Source organism: Propithecus coquereli, unplaced genomic scaffold (genome assembly GCF_000956105.1).
Source record: "Propithecus coquereli isolate 6110/MARCELLA unplaced genomic scaffold, Pcoq_1.0 Scaffold61, whole genome shotgun sequence".
In the NCBI taxonomy this organism is placed as follows: domain Eukaryota; kingdom Metazoa; phylum Chordata; class Mammalia; order Primates; family Indriidae; genus Propithecus; species Propithecus coquereli.
This window is the reverse complement of record NW_012152063.1, coordinates 2,869,451-2,891,740: the sequence shown is the minus strand read 5'-3', so window position 1 is coordinate 2,891,740 and position 22,290 is coordinate 2,869,451. Positions and strand designations below refer to the sequence as shown.

Below are 22,290 nucleotides of genomic sequence, written 5' to 3'. Positions count from 1 at the left end.
GGCAAGAAAATATATTAAACAATTAATTGGTTATTTTAAAATATGAAAAAATTATGATTTTGTTTTAGGCTAAATGAAAAACCCCAGTATCCAAATGTCAGGCACACAATTAGTAGGATATGATCTGTATCTGCTGCTTCCACTATTTTTATGAAACAGTCAGTTCATTGTTGAAATTCTTGGTATCTATGGTCCTTTCTACTTCCTGTCCCACTACTTCAACCTCCAATACATTGTGGAAGCTGTACACTTAAAATTTGCTAACAAACACCTAATTACCAAATATGTTTTGTTCATCTTTTTTTAATTAGAAAAATAATGAAAGTTCAATACCACAGTAATAGATGGCAGTAAAATGTAACTGTCTTCCTTTATCCTCAACTCCCAACAACCTACTCCCCTCTCCAAAGGTAATCATTATAAAAGGGACTTCCATGCTGATTTGATGCTTTGAATATTGCATAATTTTGAATATATAACACAATACTATACATATTTTTTGTGACTGGCCTTCTACCTTTAAAAAATACCTTGAAGACATTTCCATATGATTACAATCAATCTCTCCAATGACTTCATGTGTGTATGTACAATAAATTATTTGATAATTTACCTATTGATGAACATTTGTTGCTTTCCAGATTTTGCTTTTATAAACAATTCCAGAGCAGTTACTATTTGTCACTCATCATCTTATACCCTAGAAGTAGTACAATATTCACAAAATATTTACTGAATGAATACAGCAACCAACACCACTAAGTATTAACATATTTTTGAGGTGCTTGTGAAAGTTTCTCTGAAATAGATTCCTAGAAGTATACGTGATGAGTCAAACTTGACCTGCAAAATTACCCTTGCAAAATTTACACGTTTACACATTCATCAGAATAGAAGACGCTATATATCTTAAAATTTTGGCATAACTGATATGTGAAATTAATTAGTATTTTCTTGATTACTAGCACTTTTTCATATGTTTATTGGCCACTTATTTTTTTACTATGAATTTTCTATTTTTATATCATTTCGTAACTTTTTATTTAATTATCTTTTTCTCACCTTATTGGCGGAACTGTCTAAAATAACACTTTGCATACACTTTCTCCAGTGAGTAATTTTCCTTTTAAACTTGTGTGGTTTTGCCTTGTAGCAAAGTTTTCTATTTTTATGCATTCAAATTTATTTAAGCAGCCCTAGGAAACTAATATAGGAACTAAGAGAAAAAAAAAAGTCCATGAACTGGAAAGACGATTCTTTAGAGGGTTAAAAGTGTGAAGTGGGTGCCGAGCAGGAATTTTTTCAAAGACCCGGGGTCAATTTAGGGCTGCAGACCGGAAGGGACCGTAGCGGCCGAGACAACCGGAAGCCTTTAGAGTCCGCGGTCCCACTTCCGCTCCAGCGATTGCCGGGCGAAGAGTGTCTACGGTCGTGGGCCAAGATGCCAAATATCAAAATCTTCAGCGGCAGCTCCCACCAGGACTTATCCCAGAAAATTGCCGACCGCCTGGGCCTGGAGCTAGGCAAGGTGGTGACTAAAAAGTTCAGCAACCAGGAGACCTGCGTGGAAATTGGCGAGAGTGTGCGCGGAGAGGACGTCTACATCGTTCAGAGCGGCTGTGGCGAAATCAACGACAGTCTGATGGAGCTTTTGATCATGATTAATGCCTGCAAGATTGCTTCGGCTAGCCGAGTTACTGCAGTCATCCCCTGCTTCCCTTACGCCCGACAGGATAAGAAGGATAAGAGTCGGGCCCCAATCTCCGCCAAGCTTGTGGCAAATATGCTGTCTATAGCAGGCGCGGATCATATCATCACCATGGACTTACATGCTTCTCAAATTCAGGGCTTTTTTGATATCCCAGTAGACAATCTGTATGCAGAGCCAGCTGTCCTGAAGTGGATAAGGGAGTATATCTCAGAGTGGAGGAACTGCACTGTTGTCTCGCCTGATGCTGGTGGAGCTAAGAGAGTGACATCCATTGCAGACCGGCTGAATGTGGACTTTGCCTTGATTCACAAAGAAAGAAAGAAGGCCAATGAGGTAGACCGCATGGTGTTAGTGGGAGATGTGAAGGATCGTGTGGCTATCCTTGTGGATGATATGGCAGACACTTGTGGTACAATCTGCCACGCAACCGACAAACTTCTCTCAGCTGGAGCCACCAGAGTTTATGCGATTTTAACTCATGGAATCTTTTCTGGCCCAGCCATTTCTCGCATCAACAGTGCTTGCTTTGAAGCGGTCGTAGTCACCAATACCATACCTCAAGAGGATAAGATGAAGCATTGCTCCAAAATACAGGTGATTGACATCTCCATGATCCTTGCAGAAGCTATCAGGAGAACGCACAACGGGGAATCTGTTTCCTACCTCTTCAGCCATGTTCCTTTATAACCGAATAACTTCTGGGTTATTCTGTTTTAAAATAAAATAAGATAAAATAAAAATAAACTTTGCTGGGTTATTTGTCCTTGGTATTTGATGAAAAGTTCAGCAGAAGATCCGGCTTGCTCCAGTGTAGCTTTATACAGCCCACATCAGGTATGTTGGAGTTTATCTTAAATTGGGGTAAAACGGATCAAGAATAATTGCTGGCATTTCCTGACTGGATTGTCTCACACTGGCTTCTTTGATGATTTTGTAAGCCCTGCTCTTCTGCTGCAAGATTTTAGACTTTTGACGGTGTTGTGTAGAGGTGTTTGAAGGTGATTGGGGAAGCTTTACTGTAAGCCACCCAGTCCACCCCTCCCACCAATTGCAGCAAGAACCCTGAGCAACCACAAAACTAGTTCTGGTTGTCGAACGCCATGAAAGGTAGGAGCAGGCAGCTCTCAGATTGAGCAGCCCTTGGGATCATGAGAGGAGGCAGGAAAGTGCCGCAAATGCTTCTTGACAGGAAGACTAATCTATCACCATCCATTTGGAGACTATGTATCTTGGATTCTCAGTTGTACGTGTTCCTTTCAATTTAGCTTTACCTCTACCCATCTTGGCTTTTTCCTGACCCAATATCTGCAGTGGTCTCCAACATTTTTGGCACCAGAGACTGGTTTCATGGAAGACGATTTTTCCACGGACCGGGGGTAGGTGGTGTGGTGGGGCGGAGGGCACGGTTGGGGACTGCAGTCCTATTGGATGCAAATGGTCAGTGTGCCATAGTCTTCTGGAAAGCATAGTCACTTTCTGCTATGTGATCTCTGATATTTACATTAGATGTTTTTGCTGCAACTTAATCTTCCTTAGCCTACTACCACCATGGTAGTAGATATTAGGTGGCATTGCAGTGCCTTTGATCAATTTAAACATTTAATTTTTATCTTCTTTCCTTGCATTTGGTTGGCCTCTCAAATGACCTCATATTTACATTTTAAAATGATGCTGTTGTCCTTTGTAGGGGAAATGAATAAAATGTCTGCATTATGTGTGTGTGTTGGGGGGAGGTTTACACCTAGACGTATCTTGTGATTTCTGATCTCCAAGAAAATAGAAAAAATCCCTAAGAGTTTCTAAAGGATAAAACAAAAACAAGATAGCTTTAAAGAAGCAATATTCAGATTGCGGTCAAAGTTCTTATCTGAACTTCTGGACAATAAACAAAATGGAATAATTTCTTTACAGTTCTGAAGGAATATTATTTTTAACCTAACTTTCTGTGCCTAGCCAAACTATCATTCAAATTTGAAGACAATATTAAGGCATTTTTAATATTAAAGGACTCAGAAACTTTACCATCATTAATGCTTTCTGAGAGTTTTACTTGAAGATACTGAAAATAAAAATTATACATTATCAAGAGGAACATATGGAATGAAAGAGAGAGTGGTAAGAAAAGGAAAAAGTGCAACTGATAGAAAAATAATTTTTCATGAAGTTATTGTGAAGATTATGGATAGTTATTAAAATGAAATTCACATGAAAATTGGGCACAATGTAATACAAATTTTTTAAAAATCTGTAAACAAAATTCCAGATGATATCCACAAAACATAGGAGGCTGGGAGGAGTTAGGGTGAGTGTAATTATGCTAAGGAGCCTGGCTATTCATGATGAAGGTCATTGACATTGTAGGGAAAACCTGATTTAAATATATTTTCTAAAATTAAAGGACAAGGGGCAAGCAAGAGAAGAAAAAATTGGATAAATAACTTCTAAACTCTTAGACAGAACAAGAAAGGCTTGGGAAAAACTAAACAAATCCAGCTGAAGACAGGAAATAAATGAGAAAGAAAACATAGCAAATATAACGTACCAAATATATGCTATCACAACTAAAGCCAATAGGTTAATTTTATAAAAGATAAATTATTAGATTGGGTAGCAAAAATATCTAACAATAAGCTATTTATAGGAAACACATCTAAAATAAAAATTTGGATATAAAGGGATCGAGAAAAATATAGCAAGTAAATGGTAAGAAAAAGTAGGAATGATACTTTCAGTCAAAGCAAAAATGGTATGTGCTTTGCTGGTTAAACTTACCAATAAGTTATAACCATCATGAATCTTTATACACCTAACAATTCAGCTTTGAAACAAAAAGAAAAACAAAACACTGAGAATATAAGGAGATCTACAATCATCATAATCATGGAGGGAAATTTTGACAAAACTCTCATAAGTCAAATAATCAAAAAAAGGTCTTATAGGGTTTAAATGACTCCATTATCACAATTTAATTAGCAAGTAAACATAATTTACATTGTTCAAGCATGCATGAAGCAAATATAAATACTGAAAATATAATAGGTCACAAAAAGTCTTGATAAATTTCTAAAAAGAATTTATATAGACCAGATATAGTATTGTAGCATTATATAATCACCTTGACAATATTGTGAAAAGATAAAATTCTCAGCAAAACAGGAATAGAACAAAGCTTCCTTGACTTGATAAAGAAAATCTACTAGAGACCTACAAAGACATACTTAGTGATAAAATGCTGAAAACATTCCCATTAAAATCAAATTTCTAAGCCAATGGGAACAAGGCAAGAAAAAGAAGAGGTATCAAGAGTAGAAGGAAAGAGGCCAAACTTTCATTATTTGCAGATGTCATAACTGTCAACAGAAAATCCAACAATCAAAAGAAAAACTATCAGAATTCATAAGAGGGGTCAGTAAAGTGACTATATAAGATAAAAGCACTGTTATTCCTAAACATCAGCAAAATATAATTTAAAAATACAATTGAAAAAATGTTTCCACAGCCTAAAGCAATAAAATCTACAAAATGACCAGTAATAAACCCCAAAACTGTAGGACTTGTATGAAAAAAATTTGCTAAGGGATACAGAAAATACTTGAATAAATGTATTATGTACCTGAATAGGAAGAATAATATTGCAAGCATGACAGTTTCCTCAAATTATCTGGTCAGTGTAAACCCAATCAAAATTCCAACAGGATTTTTTTAAAAAGAGAACTTGACAAGTTTTTCTTAAAGTTCATCTGGAAAAGTAAGTAAGCAAAAATATTAAAGATTTTTTTTATTTTATAACATATTAAAACATTATAAAGCTACAGTAATTAAAATGTGGTATTGATGCAGGAATAGACACATGAATTACTATTGCAGAATTTAGATTCCTGAAACAGACCCATGTATATTACAGGAATTTAGTACACCCATGCCCTATTTAATGGAGGGACTGTGTTACTGGAAAGAAGTACATAACTGAATCAACTCTATAAGAGAATCACTATCACAAAGTCCCTGTGGAGATGCTTTCCTGATATCCTGCCTTGGCAACCACTCCTGCAGTCTACTTAGATTCTCTGAAATGGGGATGAATCTCCTGCCATAGTTTTCTTCTAGCTATATTCATACAATTGTTGGTTAATCCAGATCATAGTGATGCTTTTGATGGGCTTCTTAATGTCAGTTGTCACTTATCAATATCTAGCTTCTTGATGATTTTAACCTGCTTTCCTGATTGTATCCTGGAAAGCACCTCTTCAAAAGCCTCTTCAAGGCCTCTGCTTTAAGACCCATTATGAAACTATTTTCTTGTTTATAAGAAGCATATTCAACATTATTATTTTTATACAATCAGTCATTTGGGACAAATTTCTCTCCAGAATACAAAATAAACCAAAGAAAGGCCATCGCATACTAAATAACACATGCTGCAGGATATATTCTCCCTAGGGTAGCTAAGCAGTGGTATCCCTAGCTGAAGCTACAGTTATGCTTATTGCCTGCGAACTGTTTTATACAGTCGGTCACACTACACACCAGCTCCCTTGTGTGTGTGTGTGTGTGTGTGTGTGTGTGTGTGTGTAAAAAAGAGAGTTCTGTCAAAATGGCATTGAATTAAGCATGCATATATATCACAAAACTGGTATATCATAGATAAATAATGTACTGTTCAATGAATGGTGCTGGATAATTGGCTATTTACTGGAAAACCAAAGGCTTATCTCATCCTTGAATAATATACAAAAATAAATTTCAGAAGGAATGGTTATAAAAAACAGAATTGTAAAGCACTGGAAGAAAATGTGGAATACCCTATTCTTATAGTGGAGAAGGCCTTCTTTAAAAGGATATAGACTCGTAACTCGTGAAAGATGAGATCGAGACATGATGTCTGGGATTCTATAGGCAAGAATAGGCTGACAGAGCTACTCGGCTACAAATATGTGCTACCCTTTGAGAGAAAAGAAGAATGACTTCAAGGGCAGAACTGCGAAGAGTGGTTCAGAGGCCAACTCATCCACTGAGGGCAGCCCAGAATCTGACTGAGCTGCCTCCATGGGCCCAGAGACTGACGGAGCCATTGGGACAGGCCAGCAGCTGCAGCTGTGATCCCAGCAGGTGCGGCATTGTCTTAGTCCATTCAGGTTGCTGCAACAAACTACTTGTGTGGCTTATAAACAACAGGAATTTTTCACAGTTCTAGAAGATAGAAAGTCTAATATCAAAGTGCTGAAGGATTCTGTGTCTGGTGAGGGCCCACTTCCTGGTTCATGGACAGCTGTCTTCTCATTGTGTCCTCACAAGACAGAGGCGTAAGGGCTCCATCCTCATGACCTAATCACCTACCAAAGGCCCTACCTCCTAACACCATCACATTAGGGATTAGGGTTTCAACATATGAATTTTGGGGAGACACAAACATTCTGTCTATAGCAAGTATCAAGCCTCAGAGGATTATTCTTAGGCCTTGAAACCTAATTAAATTTATCCTACTAGGCTGGGCGCGGTGGCTCACGCCTGTAATCGTAGCACTCTGGGAGGCCGAGGCGGGCGGATTGTTTGAGCTCAGGAGTTTGAAACCAGCCTGAGCAAGAGTGAGATCCCGTCTCTACTAAAAATAGAAAGAAATTAATCGGACAACTAAAACTATATAGAAAAAAATTAGCTGGGCATGGTGGCGCATGCCTGTAGTCCCAGCTACTCAGGAGGCTGAGGCAGAAGGATCGCTTGAGCCCAGGAGTTTGAGGTTGCTGTGAGCTAGGCTGACACCACGGCACTCACTAGCCGGGGCAAAAGAGTGAAAAAAAAAAAAAAATTTGTCCTACTAGATTTCAAAGTTGGGACTGGCAACCTTTTTATTCTTTCCAATTTCTCCCTTTTTAAATGGGAATGTATAAAAACATACACTGTATATTCTATACAGGTATAAGGATATGCAATGCCTGTTCTATTATTGTATTTTAGAAGTAGGTGGCTTGTTTTCTATGTTCACAGGTCCAGAGATGGAGAGGAATTTTGCCCCAGGATGATTTATACTCGTAGTCTCATCCATATCTGATTTAGATGATTTAGATGATGAGAGTGTGGGCTTTTGAGCCAATGATATCTAGATGAGATTTAGGACTTAGAACTGATGTTGTAATGGGCTGAGATTTTTGGAGATGTTGGGATGACGTGAATGTGCTTTGCATGTGGGTAGACATGAATTTGGGGTGGCTAAAGGGCAGACTTTTGTGGATTGAACAGTGGCTCCCCAGAAGATATCCAACTCATAAGGTTTACAGAACCTGTGAATGTGACCTTATTTGGATAAAAGGTCTTTGTAGATGTAATTAAGTTTAGGATTTTGAGATGAGATCAGCCTGGATTTAAGGTAGGTCTTAAATACAATGACTGGTATTTTTTTTTTGTCACCCAGGCTGGAGTGCAGTGGTGTGATCACAGCTTATTGCAACCTCAAACTCCCAGACTCAAACAATCCTCCTGCCTCAACTTCCCATGTTAACTGGGACTACAGGCAAGTGCCACTACACCTGGCTAATTCTTTTTTATTATTTGTAGAGATGGGATCTTGCTATGTTGCCCAGGCTGGTCTTGAACTCTTGGCCTCAAGTGATCTTCCACCTCCCCCTCCCAAAGTGCTGGGATTACAGGTGTGAGTCACTGCACCTACCCCCGGTATCTTTATAAGTGAAAGGCAGAGGGAGGTTTGAGAGACAGAGACACACAGGAGAAGGTGATTGAAGATGGAGGCAGAGATTGGAGTGCTACATCTACAAGCCAAGAAATGCCAAAGATTGCCAGCAGCCACCAGGAGCCAGGAAAGAGGCAAGGAATAGACTCTTCTTGGAGCCTTCAGAAGGAACCAACCCTGCTGACACTTTGATTTTGGACTTTCGGCTTCCAGAACTGTGAGAAAATAAATGTCTGTTGTTTTAAGCCACCCAACTTGCAATAATTTGTTATTGCACTCATAGGAACCTAACACAGAGCCTGATACCAGGAAGTAGGGTGCTGCTATAGCAAATACCTAAAAATGTGGAAGTGTCTTTGTAATTGAATAATGGGTAGAGGCTGAAAAAATTTTGATGTGTGTGATTGAAAAAACTTAGATTGCCTTGAAAAGACTGTTGGTAGAGGATGATAAATATGCTGGTGTCATCTTGGAGAATACATATATCATCATGAACAAATTATTGGTAGAAATATGAACATTAAATGTGCTTCCAGTGAGGTCTCAAAAGGAAATGAGGAATATATTATTGGAAACTGAAAGGAAGGCTATCCTTGCTATAAAGTGGCAGAAAATATGACTGAATTGTGTTCTACTGTTAAGTAGGTGGAAAGCAGAACTTATAAGTGATGAACTTGAATATTTAGCTGGGGAGATTTCCAAGCTAAATGTTGAAGATGCAGTCTGGTTCCTTCTCACTGCTTATAAGATGGGAGAGCAAAGCGATAAATGTGGAAAGAACAATAAAGTAAAAAAGGAGCCAGCACTTGATGATTTGGGAGGTTCTCAGCCTATCCAGATCGCAAATGATGCTAAAATTAGGAAATTCATTGTTAGGAAAGCATGCTTTGGATAGAAGGCCAAGGGTGTGGCTAGATAACCTTTTGCTAAAGAAATTAGATGGTGACTCATGGATCCAATCAACCATCTCAGCAGAAGGCAAGAATAAAGACTAAATACACTAATAGAATGCTAAATGGTTATTTAGTACTCTAATACTGTGGTCCCCAACTCGTAAGGTCCAGGGCCTGTTAGGAACCGATTGCACAGCAGAAGGTAAGCCACAGGTGGGGGAGCAATGCTGCTCTGCCCTCCCCATCGCTCACATGCTGCCTGAGCTCTGCTTCCTTCCCCCTGCTACCCACCCCTCCCTAGTCCATGGAAAAACTGTCTTCCATGAAACAGGTCCCTGGAGCCAAAAAGCTTGGGGACTGCTGCTCTAATAACTTTGAGTTGATTTTTTTAAATTGATATAAACCTTACTTAATGCTGGGTGAACCTAGCAATAGCTAAGCAGGTGTCTTAAATACCAATCTAAGGATTTTTCATTTATTTAATAAAGCAATGAGGAGACTTTGTAGGTTTTTCAGTAGATGACTAATGCAATGAAAATAGTACTTTATGAAAAGAACTCAGCAACATTGTGCAAACTGAACCGTACTGGAAAGAGCCTGCAACTGGGAGACCAAATGTATCTGGGTGGTTTCCATTTTGTGAAATTCGGCCTAAACTGTATTTTTTTAGAGTTATAGTAAACAAAGAAGCCTTCATTTTCCTAATCCCCAATGCACCCAAGGATTGTTTACTGGAATTTAGTCTGAGTATAAATTTCTAAATGTAATGCTGACAGTACCTCTTATCAGATGACATGATTAATGATGTTTTCTTCAGAGTGGCTTCAGTTAGTGTTTATTAAAATGCTTCCCAAATCCTAATGCTATTTCAAAGATACAGTCAGATGATTATACTATGAACACACTGCAAGAATTAGAAAAGATAAGGTAGTGATTGAATGGTTTTAAATAATACATTTCATCCTGATTAATTATTATGCAACCAGTGACTTTCTTCTTTTCTGTTTTTATACTGGTCATTCTGCTTCTTTCTTATCTAGGAAAACCGTTAACTTTTTACCCTGATTTCATTGCAAACGCTATGTAATGACTGGCATAACTGATTGCTTAGGGCGAGGGAAGGGAGTCTCCCTTTCACATTAAAAAAGTCTTTGGTTGTCTTGTTGGACAGGCAATGAGTAGTATCTATTTCATAGACTAAAAATTGTGCTTTTCTTCTTCCTCCTTGCTTACTATTGGATTTTCTACTTAATAGCCCTACCATTTAAGGAAGGATTAGGGAAGTCAGCCATGTGAAGGTCTCCAGGAATAGCATAAGATGCAGGGGGAACCGTGAGAGCAAAGGCTTTGAGATGGGAACATGCTCACATTAGAGCAACAGAAAGACCCTACTGTGGCTGAAGTAGAGTGAGCAAGAGGCTAAGAAGAATGAGATTAAGTCAGTAAGTTGGGCAGAGACACACAAGGTAAGTAAGCTAGCACATGCTCGGAACTTCTCTGATTACAAATCAGTCACCACCAAATTGATCATTTGTTGGCCCCTTGCCTGTAAATGCTCAAGTTCCCTAGGAAGATTGTCTGAAATTATTACTGATTAGTAGTTAATATTTGTCCTTCACAGGAGCCTTCTGAAAATACTAGCAACTTGTATATTCCCAAACTTGCCAGATCATAACATTCCTGGCCTCACATGCTTGACCTCCTGAATCTCCAGATAAGAGACTTGGGAAACAACTTTTTTTTTTTTTGGTGAGACAGAGTCTCACTCTGTCACTCTGACTAGAGTGCAGTGGCATCATTATAGCTAACTGCCATCTAAAACTCCTGGGCTCAAGTGCTCCTCCTGCCTCAGCCTCCCAGGTAGCTGGGACTACAGGAGGATGCCACCACCCCCCAGCTAAGTTTTCTATCTTTTGTAGAGATGGGGATCTTGCTCTTGCTCAGACTGGTCTCAAACACCTGACCTCGAGTGATCTTGCCACAGTGCTAGGATTACGGGCATGAACCACCGTGCCTGGCCAGGAAACTATCTAGCTATCTATTTATTTATTCATTTATACTGCCCTGTCCTGGGTAGAGGAAAAGAATATTTTTAAACAATTAACTTCAATGATTCTTACAATCAGGCAAGCTTAGGAAACACTAAGCCTCAAAACCAAGATTAATAGAGAGAATTTTGAGTACAGAGGACAGTTTTGAGCACTAATCTCCCAAATCACTTACTACTTTACTAATACTTGTGGCAGCTCTGGGCAAATACATGGCACATGAGCAGCCACTTTCCCCTCCTGTGACGATGGCCTTCATCTCTGCTAGATCACAGGCCTCCTTCCTGCTGCCTCTAGACATGACCTTAGATTCCTTCTCCATGCAAATATCCGGGCAGCCACTGTCAATTGATGAGAGCTGGCATAGAAGATGAAACTTAACTGCTATCCCTCTTATAGGTTATCCCTAGACCAGAGGGGCTTCTCAGCTGATTTTTATTTGGGGCAATATCGAATTATTACACAGAAAAATGTATTTTTGTTTGGGGTTGATCTATAGGGTTAACCTTATTTTATTGACTGAACAATATATATTGATATGGACTTCGCAACTGCAATATCTAGATAAAATGGCTTTTGACAATTTCTTTTATAAAAGTTTATGTATATAGATATATTTCTGAAAGGGAAGTAAAAGCAAAAATGAGCTTTAACCCTGGCAGTGCTACTTACAAGCTGTAGTACTGATAGAACCTCTGATTCTTCATCTCCATAATGGAGACAAAATACCTCACAAAATTGCTGTAATTGAATATGAACGTGTGTGAAATAGCTAGAACAGTTTTTGTCATATGATATGGGCACAAAATAAAGCCTACATTTTCTCCTTTCCTTTACTTGAATCTCCCTTCATTCACAGACTTATTTATAAGACTTTTTCTTGCTTTCCTCCATTTGGTAACAAAATTTGAATAACGTACCAGAGAAATTTTACAAAATACTCTAAAATGTTGTTTATTCAAAGTTTAAGAATTAATATATTCAAACAAGCAGAGTCCTCAATTAACCTTTTTTATGTGTAAAGGTGTGTATCCTAGACTTGTAAGGAAACCATGAAATCAAAGTTCCTTTGAGTTAAGTGGGACTTTCAACATCACTAGTACGATGTACTGAATTCTATGGTAAATGATTAGAAAATAGGTTGAACTTGGGGCCTCATTTACAAATATGTTTGTCCTAGAGCTAATAGCATAAAACTAAGTTCTCTGTTTCTTCAGTAAAGAGTAATGACTGTGAGTTCCGTGCAATCTTCCATTATTGAAAAAATAATTGAGTTATATGCATTACACTCCCAATGATAAGGCAGGAAAGTTAAGCTAACCTAAGAAAAGCAAATTTAAGAAGAACTTATGCTTAAAAATGTTGTCTAAAAAACTTAATCACAAATCTAAGTGAATAAGAACAATCCAATCCCTGAACATGACAGTTATTCAAAATTAGGCTGAAGTTTGATATAAATACGTCTCAAGTTTTTCCAACTTCTCTCTTTCCTCTACCCCTCAGGCATGCGTACTTCTTCAAAACATATATCAACAGCCTAAAATATCAAAACATTAAATTATAAGCTATTGTTAACCCGCATTATTGTATCAGTTCCAAGGGTCAACCCCTACTTTCTGTCTCCCACCTCTCCTGTCCTCAGCTATTCAAAAACGGCATCAAAAGCTTTGAATCTGCAATCTGGTGTAGGCTTAAAATTAATCACAGCAGTGCAAGAGCTACCCACAGCGATTGTGGTCCCACATGCCCTCTGTTTCTCCTTTACAACCAGCATGGTTCAGCCTAAGGTCTACTATGAGGACCAAGCCTCAAGTGTCTGGCACACTCTGACACCCACTCTTACGTTAGCCATTAGACTACGTTTTTCCTTTGAGTGTCTCTCTTCTCCATATTCTATCAGCTCTGTGCCCTAGTCCCCATTTGTTCTGGGCCCCACCCTGAGCTCCAGGTGATGCTGAGGCCCTAGAAATGTGCTTAGCCTTAGCCTGTCCTCTCCATGCCTACTACATTGTCACATCTGGTCAACTCTCTTGCACCATTACCTAGATTTCCTATCACTGTGTTCTGATCATCCAATCAGCTCTTTTTTTGTTTTTTGGCTTTTTTTTAGACAGGATCTTGCTCTGTCACCTGGGCTAGAGTTCAGTGATGTCATCATAGCTCACTGCAGCCTCCAACTCCTGGGCTGAAGCCATCCTCCCACCTCAGCCTCCCAAGTACCTCGGACTATAGGCCCACACCACCATGCCTGGCTAATTTTCCTATCGTTTTATAGAGATGGGGTCTTGCTCTTGCTCAGGCTGGTCTGGAACTCCTGACCCCAAGCAATCCTCCAGCCTTAGCCTCCCAGAGTGCTAAGATTCCAGGCATGAGCCACCACACCCAGCCCAGTCTGCTTTTCTGATGCTGACAGTTGCCAGTATCATGCCAAGCTTACTGTGCCTTTTGGATGCTCCGCTTTTGGAGCCCCCTTGTGACCTCACTGGAGCCACCCTCCCACTTCCCATACCCTAACCTCTGCCACAGTGAGTAGCTCTCCATCCAGTGTTGGCCTCGACCAACTCCCTGCTGAGGTCCCCATGTGCCTGCTAACAAGGCCTACCTAAGTTATTTCTACCTAGTCCCCTGCCACTGATATTTACCTACACAATTTCTCCTAGGTAATGCTGACAGATTAATCTTCAAAGGCATCTTTTTAATCTCATCATTCTGATGCTCAGAAGCCCAATAGTAGCTTCCTATTGCCTATGGCATTTAACAAATTCTTCTGTTTGGCTTTTAAGAACCTCCCAGGATCCACACAATCAAATTTCTCAATAATTACCTAGAGTCTGATATGATTTGCTCACAGGCCAAGTCCTTTACTCATGCTGTTGGTTCCACGTAAACTGCCCTCCCTCCTCCTCTCTGCATATTCCCACCCTAGTCATTGCACAAAGACAGGCTCCAGTAGAAATCCCAACATAAAATCTTTCCTGACCCTCCAGCTCTTTGGTACATTGACCTAGTTGTTAAGAGTTTAGTACTTAATTCTTTCCTAGTTGATTCATGCCTTTGATTAGTCCTGCCATTCATAAAAAGATTGGAAGGATTCTGAAAGAAATGGCCATTTTCTCTACTATGGTATCACAATGCTTAAGACAGTACTAGGAGGCACAAAATAAACTGATAAAATAAGTACATTTGGTTTAAAAAGTGCCCTATATGCAAATCTTTTATTTCCATTGCAAATACACTGTCGCTAAGCTGAGTAGTGATTCAGTTATGTATGATACAATGATTCAATTATGTGGGGTTTTCTCTGTCAAAACTATCTAAGTATCAAGGTAGACATAACAGAACTTCACCTTTGCAAAGCAGAAACAGATGCTATAATTGTGGAAACCTGTCTGGAGTGGTAACTGGGATAGTGCTTGACTCAGCTGAGTTATAATAAAAGACCTGGGAATAACTGTGTCCTGGTTGTTTCCCTTGGAGAGATTTTCTAGGATATTTATTTCCAATATGAATATCTAGGGTGTTTATATTGAACAGGCCTGAGCACTGAAGAAAGGTGGGGGATTTGAACCATGCTCCCAGGAAAAGAGAAAGAGAGAGAGAGAAAGAGAGAAAGAGAGAGAGAGAGAGAGGATGAATATAAATGTGAAGAGTCTACTACTATGAACCAATTAAGAGTGAAGTTGGAAAGGCACTGTAGGAGAGCCCTGTCTAGAACCATCACTCTTGCTTATAAACAGTGGAGTGCTGGTAAATGTTTAACAACCAAATCTCTGGAAAATAAATGTCCTGATTTGTAGTGTTTGTGGATTTCCAGGAAATAAATATTTCCATTGCCAAATTCAAGCTACCAACATGCCCTCACTGAACATGGAATGGGGAAGAGCTTTGCACAACTAGGTCTAGTGAGCCAGCAGGTGCCAGCTCCAGCACGGCCCTACATGGAAGTTAAGCACAGCCGCTGGGAGAACTTCCTGAAATTAACTTGAGGGCTTATAACTCTCCCATGTTATTCAGTCTCCTAAAGTGGCTGGCAGTGAACCCCTTACTGAAAAGGCACTAAAGTGCTTTCATTAAAATAAGACCAATGACAGTGTTCCAGAAAGACTGAGTCAAATTCTTCAAATAGTCTTTGGAAGCAAGCAATGTGATGTTGTAGCAAGTATAGAAACATTTCCCATCATTTTTTTCTGATTCTGAAATAATCTCAGTTTTATACCTATTATTATTCTTTCTTTTTTGTTAATTCTTCAGAATTTTTATTCATTCATTTATTCATTCATTTATTTATTTTTTGAAACAGAGTCTCACTCTGTCACCCAGGCTAGAGTACAATGGCATGACCATAGCTCACTGCAACCTCAAACTCCTAGGCTCAAATGATCCTCCTGGCTCACAGCATCCTAAATAGCTAGGACAACAGGCGCTTGACACCACACTCAGCTAATTTTTTTGTAGAGATGGATTCTTGCTACGCTGCCCAGGCTGGTCTTGAACTTCTGGCCTCAAGAGATCATCCCACTGGCCTCCTAAAGTGCTAGGACTTCAGGCGTGAGCCACCATGCCAGCCCCTAATATTATTCTTTCATATAGCATTCTTTTAAAGTTTACTGAGAGCATGCTTGGTCCTAATTACTGTTCTAGGTGAAGGTTTAAAAAAAAAAAAATGGCTTGGTCCCTGCCTTCAGTATCCAAAAAAGTCTTTCCTTTTGGGAGAGGCCCCAGAAAATTCTTGTGAGAATTTAGTTTTTCACAATAGTAAGCATTTGCATCTAACCAATAGAAACAGAGGATGAGGAGCTGTGGCCAAGACTTGGGGCAGGAGGAGTGGAGGAAGGGTAGGCTAAAGCAGAGTCCTGTGGAAAACATAGCTTCACTGAAAAAAATCTTCCTTCCCCTTGGGCAGAGACAGCAACCCAGCTATGCCAAAAAACTAAGTAAACTGACCCAGTTAAAAGGTTACAAATATAAATTGATATTAAATGAGCTACACAAAGTAAGTTTGGACAACTTTGATTTATTTAAATGAATAGAAACAAAATGTTAATTTATGGACATAATTCAGTAGGCTAATTAGTCATGCAGTACAGAGTTGCCCTTCGACAGTTTATTTCCATCAGCAGAATTAATCACAGCACAGCAGATGTAGTAGGGACAATCCAAGGTTAAAACAAATGATACAAAATAATGAACTAGAGCACAAGATGATAACCTGGAGAAAGTCATGATTTATTATTCTGCCAGAGTCTTCTGTGAATTCTGCAGCCACTTTATGCAAGCCTGTCTCCCTTTTAACCAGATATCTCTGATTGTAGTGATCTTTTACTTTGTATTAATTTTATCTGCCTTTGAAGGTAATGTAACTGTGATAAGAGCCAATTAGTTTTGCACCATCGAGAAACACAATGAAATGTGACTTAAGAAAACAAAGATAAAATTAACTGTCTAAATGAGACTACAAGGCAGTCTCATCTTTGCTATTTTCTTATAGGGCTAGAGTGCCATACGTTCAGCATCATAAACTGAAGGACAACTATAAGGATATTCAGGTTGGTTCAAAGACATGCTGTAATGAACACAATTCTTCCCAAGTAACATTAACCAGTAATTTAACGCTAACTTTCCACGGGACTTGAGAGCTACATCTACAGATTACATTACAGGCAAATACAAATGTCAGGGTACCACTATGGGAACCAACTCCTTTTTAAACTCTATGTTTGGGAATTTGTTATGAAATAAAAGGAGCAAGAGGGTCTTCAGTTGAACATCATCTGGCTTTTTTCTGTCACCATTGTTTCCCTATTGTATACCAATGATTCAATTCAGGGGTGAAAATTCCAGTGATTCATTCAGGGGTGTTTCAAAAAAAAATTTGATGATGTTAAACTTTTGCCTTTATTTTGTGTTTTTTAGTTGATGTTCCTGGTAAGACTTGGATGCAACTAATGGTTCAATAGTACACACCAGTTACATTGGTCTAGGTCTCATTTATTTGTGGTAAAGATCACACCATAATCAATTGTTTGCCCTTTTTTTCCATTAAAAATAACAGTTTTAGTCTTACAAAGATTATTTTTTGAGGGTTAGAAAAATTGATAATGAAAGTTTATTTCTTTTTAAGTAGAGAAACTGTCAAAAAAAATGGAAACAATAAAAAAGAATTATTTTGCTTTATAAAAAACTCTACATGCCAAAGTAATAATAAAGGCAAACAACAATCTGGAATATAGGTACAACATATATGACAAAGGAGCTATAGCTTTAGGATATAAAGAGAAATAAAGCAGACAAAAGATGATCATCTCAGAGAAAAAGGAACAAAAAAACAGTTATAAATAATTCACAGGAGGAAAAAAAAGGCAAAACAAACTGGAGAGGAAGTGGAATTCAATCTCCCTAGTAACACAAGAAATAGAATTAAAATACAACGTACCATTTTTCACTTATCAAATGGAAAAAAATTAATAATTAAATATTCAATATTAGCTTGGAATAGAAAACACATTCATACATCACTTGTAAAAGTGTAAATTGGTGAATACATTTTGAGGGCAGTTTGGAAATATTCATACTTTTTTATTCAATAATTCCAGTAGTAGGAATTTGTCCTAAGTAAGTAACCATAATTGTGCTAAAAAATTTTGCTAAAAGGATGTTCACGATAGTGTTGCTTAACATAGTGAAAACTTAGCAACCACCTTAAAATATATCCTTTGAGAAAAAAATTCATTAAGTAAGCTATACTGCATGCATTCAGTGACACTCTGCAACCATTAAAGTGGTGGTTTTCAAGCTTGTCTGCAATTTAGAATCACCTGGGGATCTTTTAAAAACTCCAAAGCCCAGGTCACATTCTATACCAGTTAAATCATAATTTCTGGGGATGAGACATCATTATTTTTTTAAGCTCCCCAGGTACAATGTTCAATATCGTTTGGGAACTACTGCATTAAAGTGATATAGTAAAATATTTATTATCATGAAAGAATGCTCACAAAATATTGCATTATTTCTTAAAAATCCAAATGCAAAGCATTGTTATTCAGGATATGGCAGTGTCCTATGGTAGTTTTGTTCTCCTTGCAACCCTTACTGAAGGGACTGCCCAAGTCTCTGGTAACATGCCTCACTTGCACCAAATCTGGATTGGACCAACAGTGAGCTTCTGACCGATAGGCAGCCAATCTATGAGCTGGCCAGAGGCTCAGGGTAGCTTGGCATCAAAATCCCTGACCACACAGAAATAAGCTGGGTCAATCAGAATCTTGTTCTAATGCAATTGCAATTGTAAGTATTGAAGGAATCAGGCAGTGAGGCTGACATTGAAGGGATGTGCAAAGAAAGGTCATGAGGCAGAGAAGGAGCCATAAGAAAATGAGAGTAATGAAAGCATTAGTGAAATGTAGTATTAGTGAAGCTCCATGACACTTGTTGGGGTCTCCAAAGCTTCCTCGATTCAGAAGACCCACCTAGGCCCAGTCTCCATGAGGCCCAGTAGAACCCCAAACAGAATTGTCAAGGCAAGCACTGTTTGTGACAAGGGAAGCCTCAGGCCAATTTCCAGGACAGCAGAAGCTAAAGACTCCAAAGACCAAGAGGGGAAATTACAAAGGCAGAAACCAAGAAAACAGACATTGGTAAAAGCCATGAAGAATAAATAAATATGGTGACAATACTAGAATTCAGTTTCTGTGAAATTTAGATGAATTTTTTAGCAAGAGGCTCATTGATAGAGAAGTCCCTTCGCCAGGCCCTCTTACGTGGCAGTTGGCAATTTTTGAATTCTAGTTTGAAACTATATTAAGGCTGGACTTTAAAGAAAAAATGGAAAAGAACTTCTCTATGGCTCATAAAAGAAGGCTCTTGGGTTCCAGTCCTAGGTTCTCTGTCAATACTAAGTATGCAGGTGGCATGGGAGGAGTCACTTCCCTCTCTGGGCCTCTCAGCTTTCCGTCTATACCCAGGGGATTGAGCTAGTCTCTGCCAGCCATAAGCTGTTCTCACCGGATTGTTTTTTAATTTAGATAAATAATTAAGTAAATCTAGGATTGTTAGAATTTCCTCTCTCAGCAGCCATCTTAAAAACAAATATGATTTACTACTAATCACTTAAGTCAATATATTTAGGTGCATGTTTTACTGTTAAAGAACTACTGCACCAATGATGTCCAACCCAAGGTTCAGTATCTTTGGGGATACTTGAAGGTGCTCCATATGGAACACAAGTATTAGCACTTTTAAGAAAATCAATTTTCAGATCTCCATTGTTTAAATGAATTTTTTTCCTAAAATTGATGCACCTCAGAATGTACCGACAGTCAGATTATCATGTCTGGTTTCCCTTTCCACTTCCCTTTCCTTAATGCCTTTGTCCACTTTAGCAAAGGAAGACATAGCTCTGACCCCCCTGAACCTTATGAAGGGTGCATTTCCCCGGATCAAATAAGACCATGAGGTGCCAAACAAAGGGTGATTCAAAATTCTGGTGTCTGTGAAGCCCCCTGTAATCAAGAGACAGTTTGGGTTTCTGTTACTTTTGGTTTTGGTTTTGGTTTTCTTTTCTTTTTTTTTTTTAATTCAGAATATTATGGGGCTACAAATGTTACTTTTTAAAAAATGACTTCAAGGAGGAATGAAATAGTGAAAACTTCTGTTTTTACTTCCTATGAATGTCTCAAGTTTGAGTGGAAAGAACAATGGCCGAGGCTAACAGGTTGTTTTTTTAACGTATACTCTGACTCATAAAAAATATTTTCATTAACATTTGCTAAAATATTGACACTATAAATTCACATTTTCCTTTGAATGGATCCCTGCTCACCATCACATGTCGACCACTTTTCTGCTTAGTTTTTCATTCCTACCACATTATTATTCAATTACAATTAACTTAAAGGCGACATATTGTGGATTCTACCATAAATGATGCATTTAGAAACAATCGTGAAAAAACTTCATGTATACTGTACACTTCTTAGTGACTTTTTTGTTAATTTCCACTAAAACTTGTCTCATTTTAGAAATAAGGCATACTTATCCATCAATAAACACTTTATTGAAAGAATCTACATCCATAATATTGCAAAATGCATTTCTGATAAAATCTTATTGTTAATGATAAATAATAATTTATAAAAAGTATAACCTGTTTAGAATTCTTTTAGCAGAGATTCTTTGTTTAATATTAGATGTTATCATAACTCGATCCAAACGAAAAATTAATTCTTAGAGCTTTATGGTTACTGACAATAAAGGAATTTTCAAATGCATTTTATGTGCATACATTTGTTTCAGAGATGTATAAAGGTATAACCAACAAATCCTTTAAAAGATAAATAATTTCAAACATAAAAACAGACTACGTTAGGATAAAAAAATCAGTGGGTTAGGTGTATAGAAATATGACTATAAGGAGGAAAAGGAACAATGTACACTGTACTTTCTGACTAAAAGAGCTTATTGATGTATTTCTCAAATACATGATTGTGGGCATCAAATCACTGTGATATTAATTTCCACTAGCTATATTTAAGAGCACTGTAACAGTTTTAATTTAAGACATTAATATTTTAATATTGTGGAAATGGCACATTTTGTAAGAATTAAACCCATGATAAAAAATTTAAATGTTGATTTAAAATTAGCGATGGGGTATTTAAATTTTTCAAAACATTTTTAGGGAGTAGTAAAACAAAAAATTAAAGATCCATTAAGTGGAACACTTTATATTTAGTATTTAATATTTTCATGGCCATTACTTATTGAAGGCATGAAATAGCATTCAAAATGTATCGTTTACTAAATGACAGTTATAGTATGATACATTACAACTTTAAAAATCTAGAAGATGATAAAATTTTAACACTACAATTAAAATTAGCATATTATGTCAATTATTTAAAACATTAATTAGATTATAATATAAATATTAAATGCTAGAATATTAACAATGGTTATCTCTTGCTGGTGGAATTATGCGTGGTTTTTATTTTCATTTTAGCTTGTCTTTTTTCTCCTAATTTTTATACCCTTAGCCCACATTATTTACACTGTAAGAAAAAATTATTTAAAATCAAACGGTAACATGTATTCTTTGATCTGGACATCAGTAGCTTTACTAAGCAAAAACAACACACACCCACACAAAACCCTGAAGAATTTGATTCATCAATTGCAGTTTTGAAGGTTTAGCTGTGACAGATGCTAAAATAAAATCTTGTTTCTTGATCCTAAATTTAGCTGTCTTTGTCCAGGATTCTCAGGGTATTTATTCTGAACAAGGATTGCAGAATCAGGCCCCCTAATAGCAATGGTACTACATCACTAAAAATATGCTGCATAAGTCTTTGTAAAAAGGCCAATCAGCAGAAAACATATTTTATAAAGGCATCTCCTGTGTGGCTCTGAATTATAACTTATCTTAACTGAAAAATATAGAAACTAAAGAACACAGAAATAGTAGTGAACTTACAGTCTACATTAAGTTTGAATTATTATTCTTCGAGGAGTTCTGAGGCTGTTCAGTGTGTATTAAATCTCGAACAAGTTATAGGTTTTTGGAACTGAACAGTAATTGGTTTGTAAAAGTGGCTTAAGCATTTCCATCTGCACACATAAAATTCTGATTAATTTTCTTTCTAGCTATGTGGTGAGGCATAGCAATGTATTTTGACATTGAGCTCTTATCCACATTTGGAGGACTGAAAGGTCATTGTACTTTCACTCTCTGTGAAGACATTTCTCGATAATAATAGACTGTACAAAAACAGTACCAGGTGATACTTGGCTAGCAGTCAAATGGAGCTCTGCTTTGTCTATAATTACAATTTCCAAAGGAGTCAATTCCACAAACACTTGACTGAACACTTTGGTTTTGTGAGCTGCATCTTGCACGTTTTAGAAATATCCTGGTCAGAGTATATCCTGATAACCCTATGTCAATACACTTCTCTT

General features: G+C 37.7%; 1 protein-coding gene across 1 annotated transcript; it reads left to right on the top strand.

Moving 5' to 3' along the window:
- The first annotated feature begins 1,405 nt into the window (after nt 1-1,405).
- Nucleotides 1,406-2,441, top strand: PRPS1L1 (phosphoribosyl pyrophosphate synthetase 1-like 1). The gene has a single exon (XM_012659425.1). It carries the CDS (start codon nt 1,442-1,444, stop codon nt 2,396-2,398), a length of 957 nt encoding a protein of 318 aa, XP_012514879.1. The 5' UTR covers nt 1,406-1,441; the 3' UTR covers nt 2,399-2,441.
- Nucleotides 2,442-22,290: the final 19,849 nt, after the last annotated feature.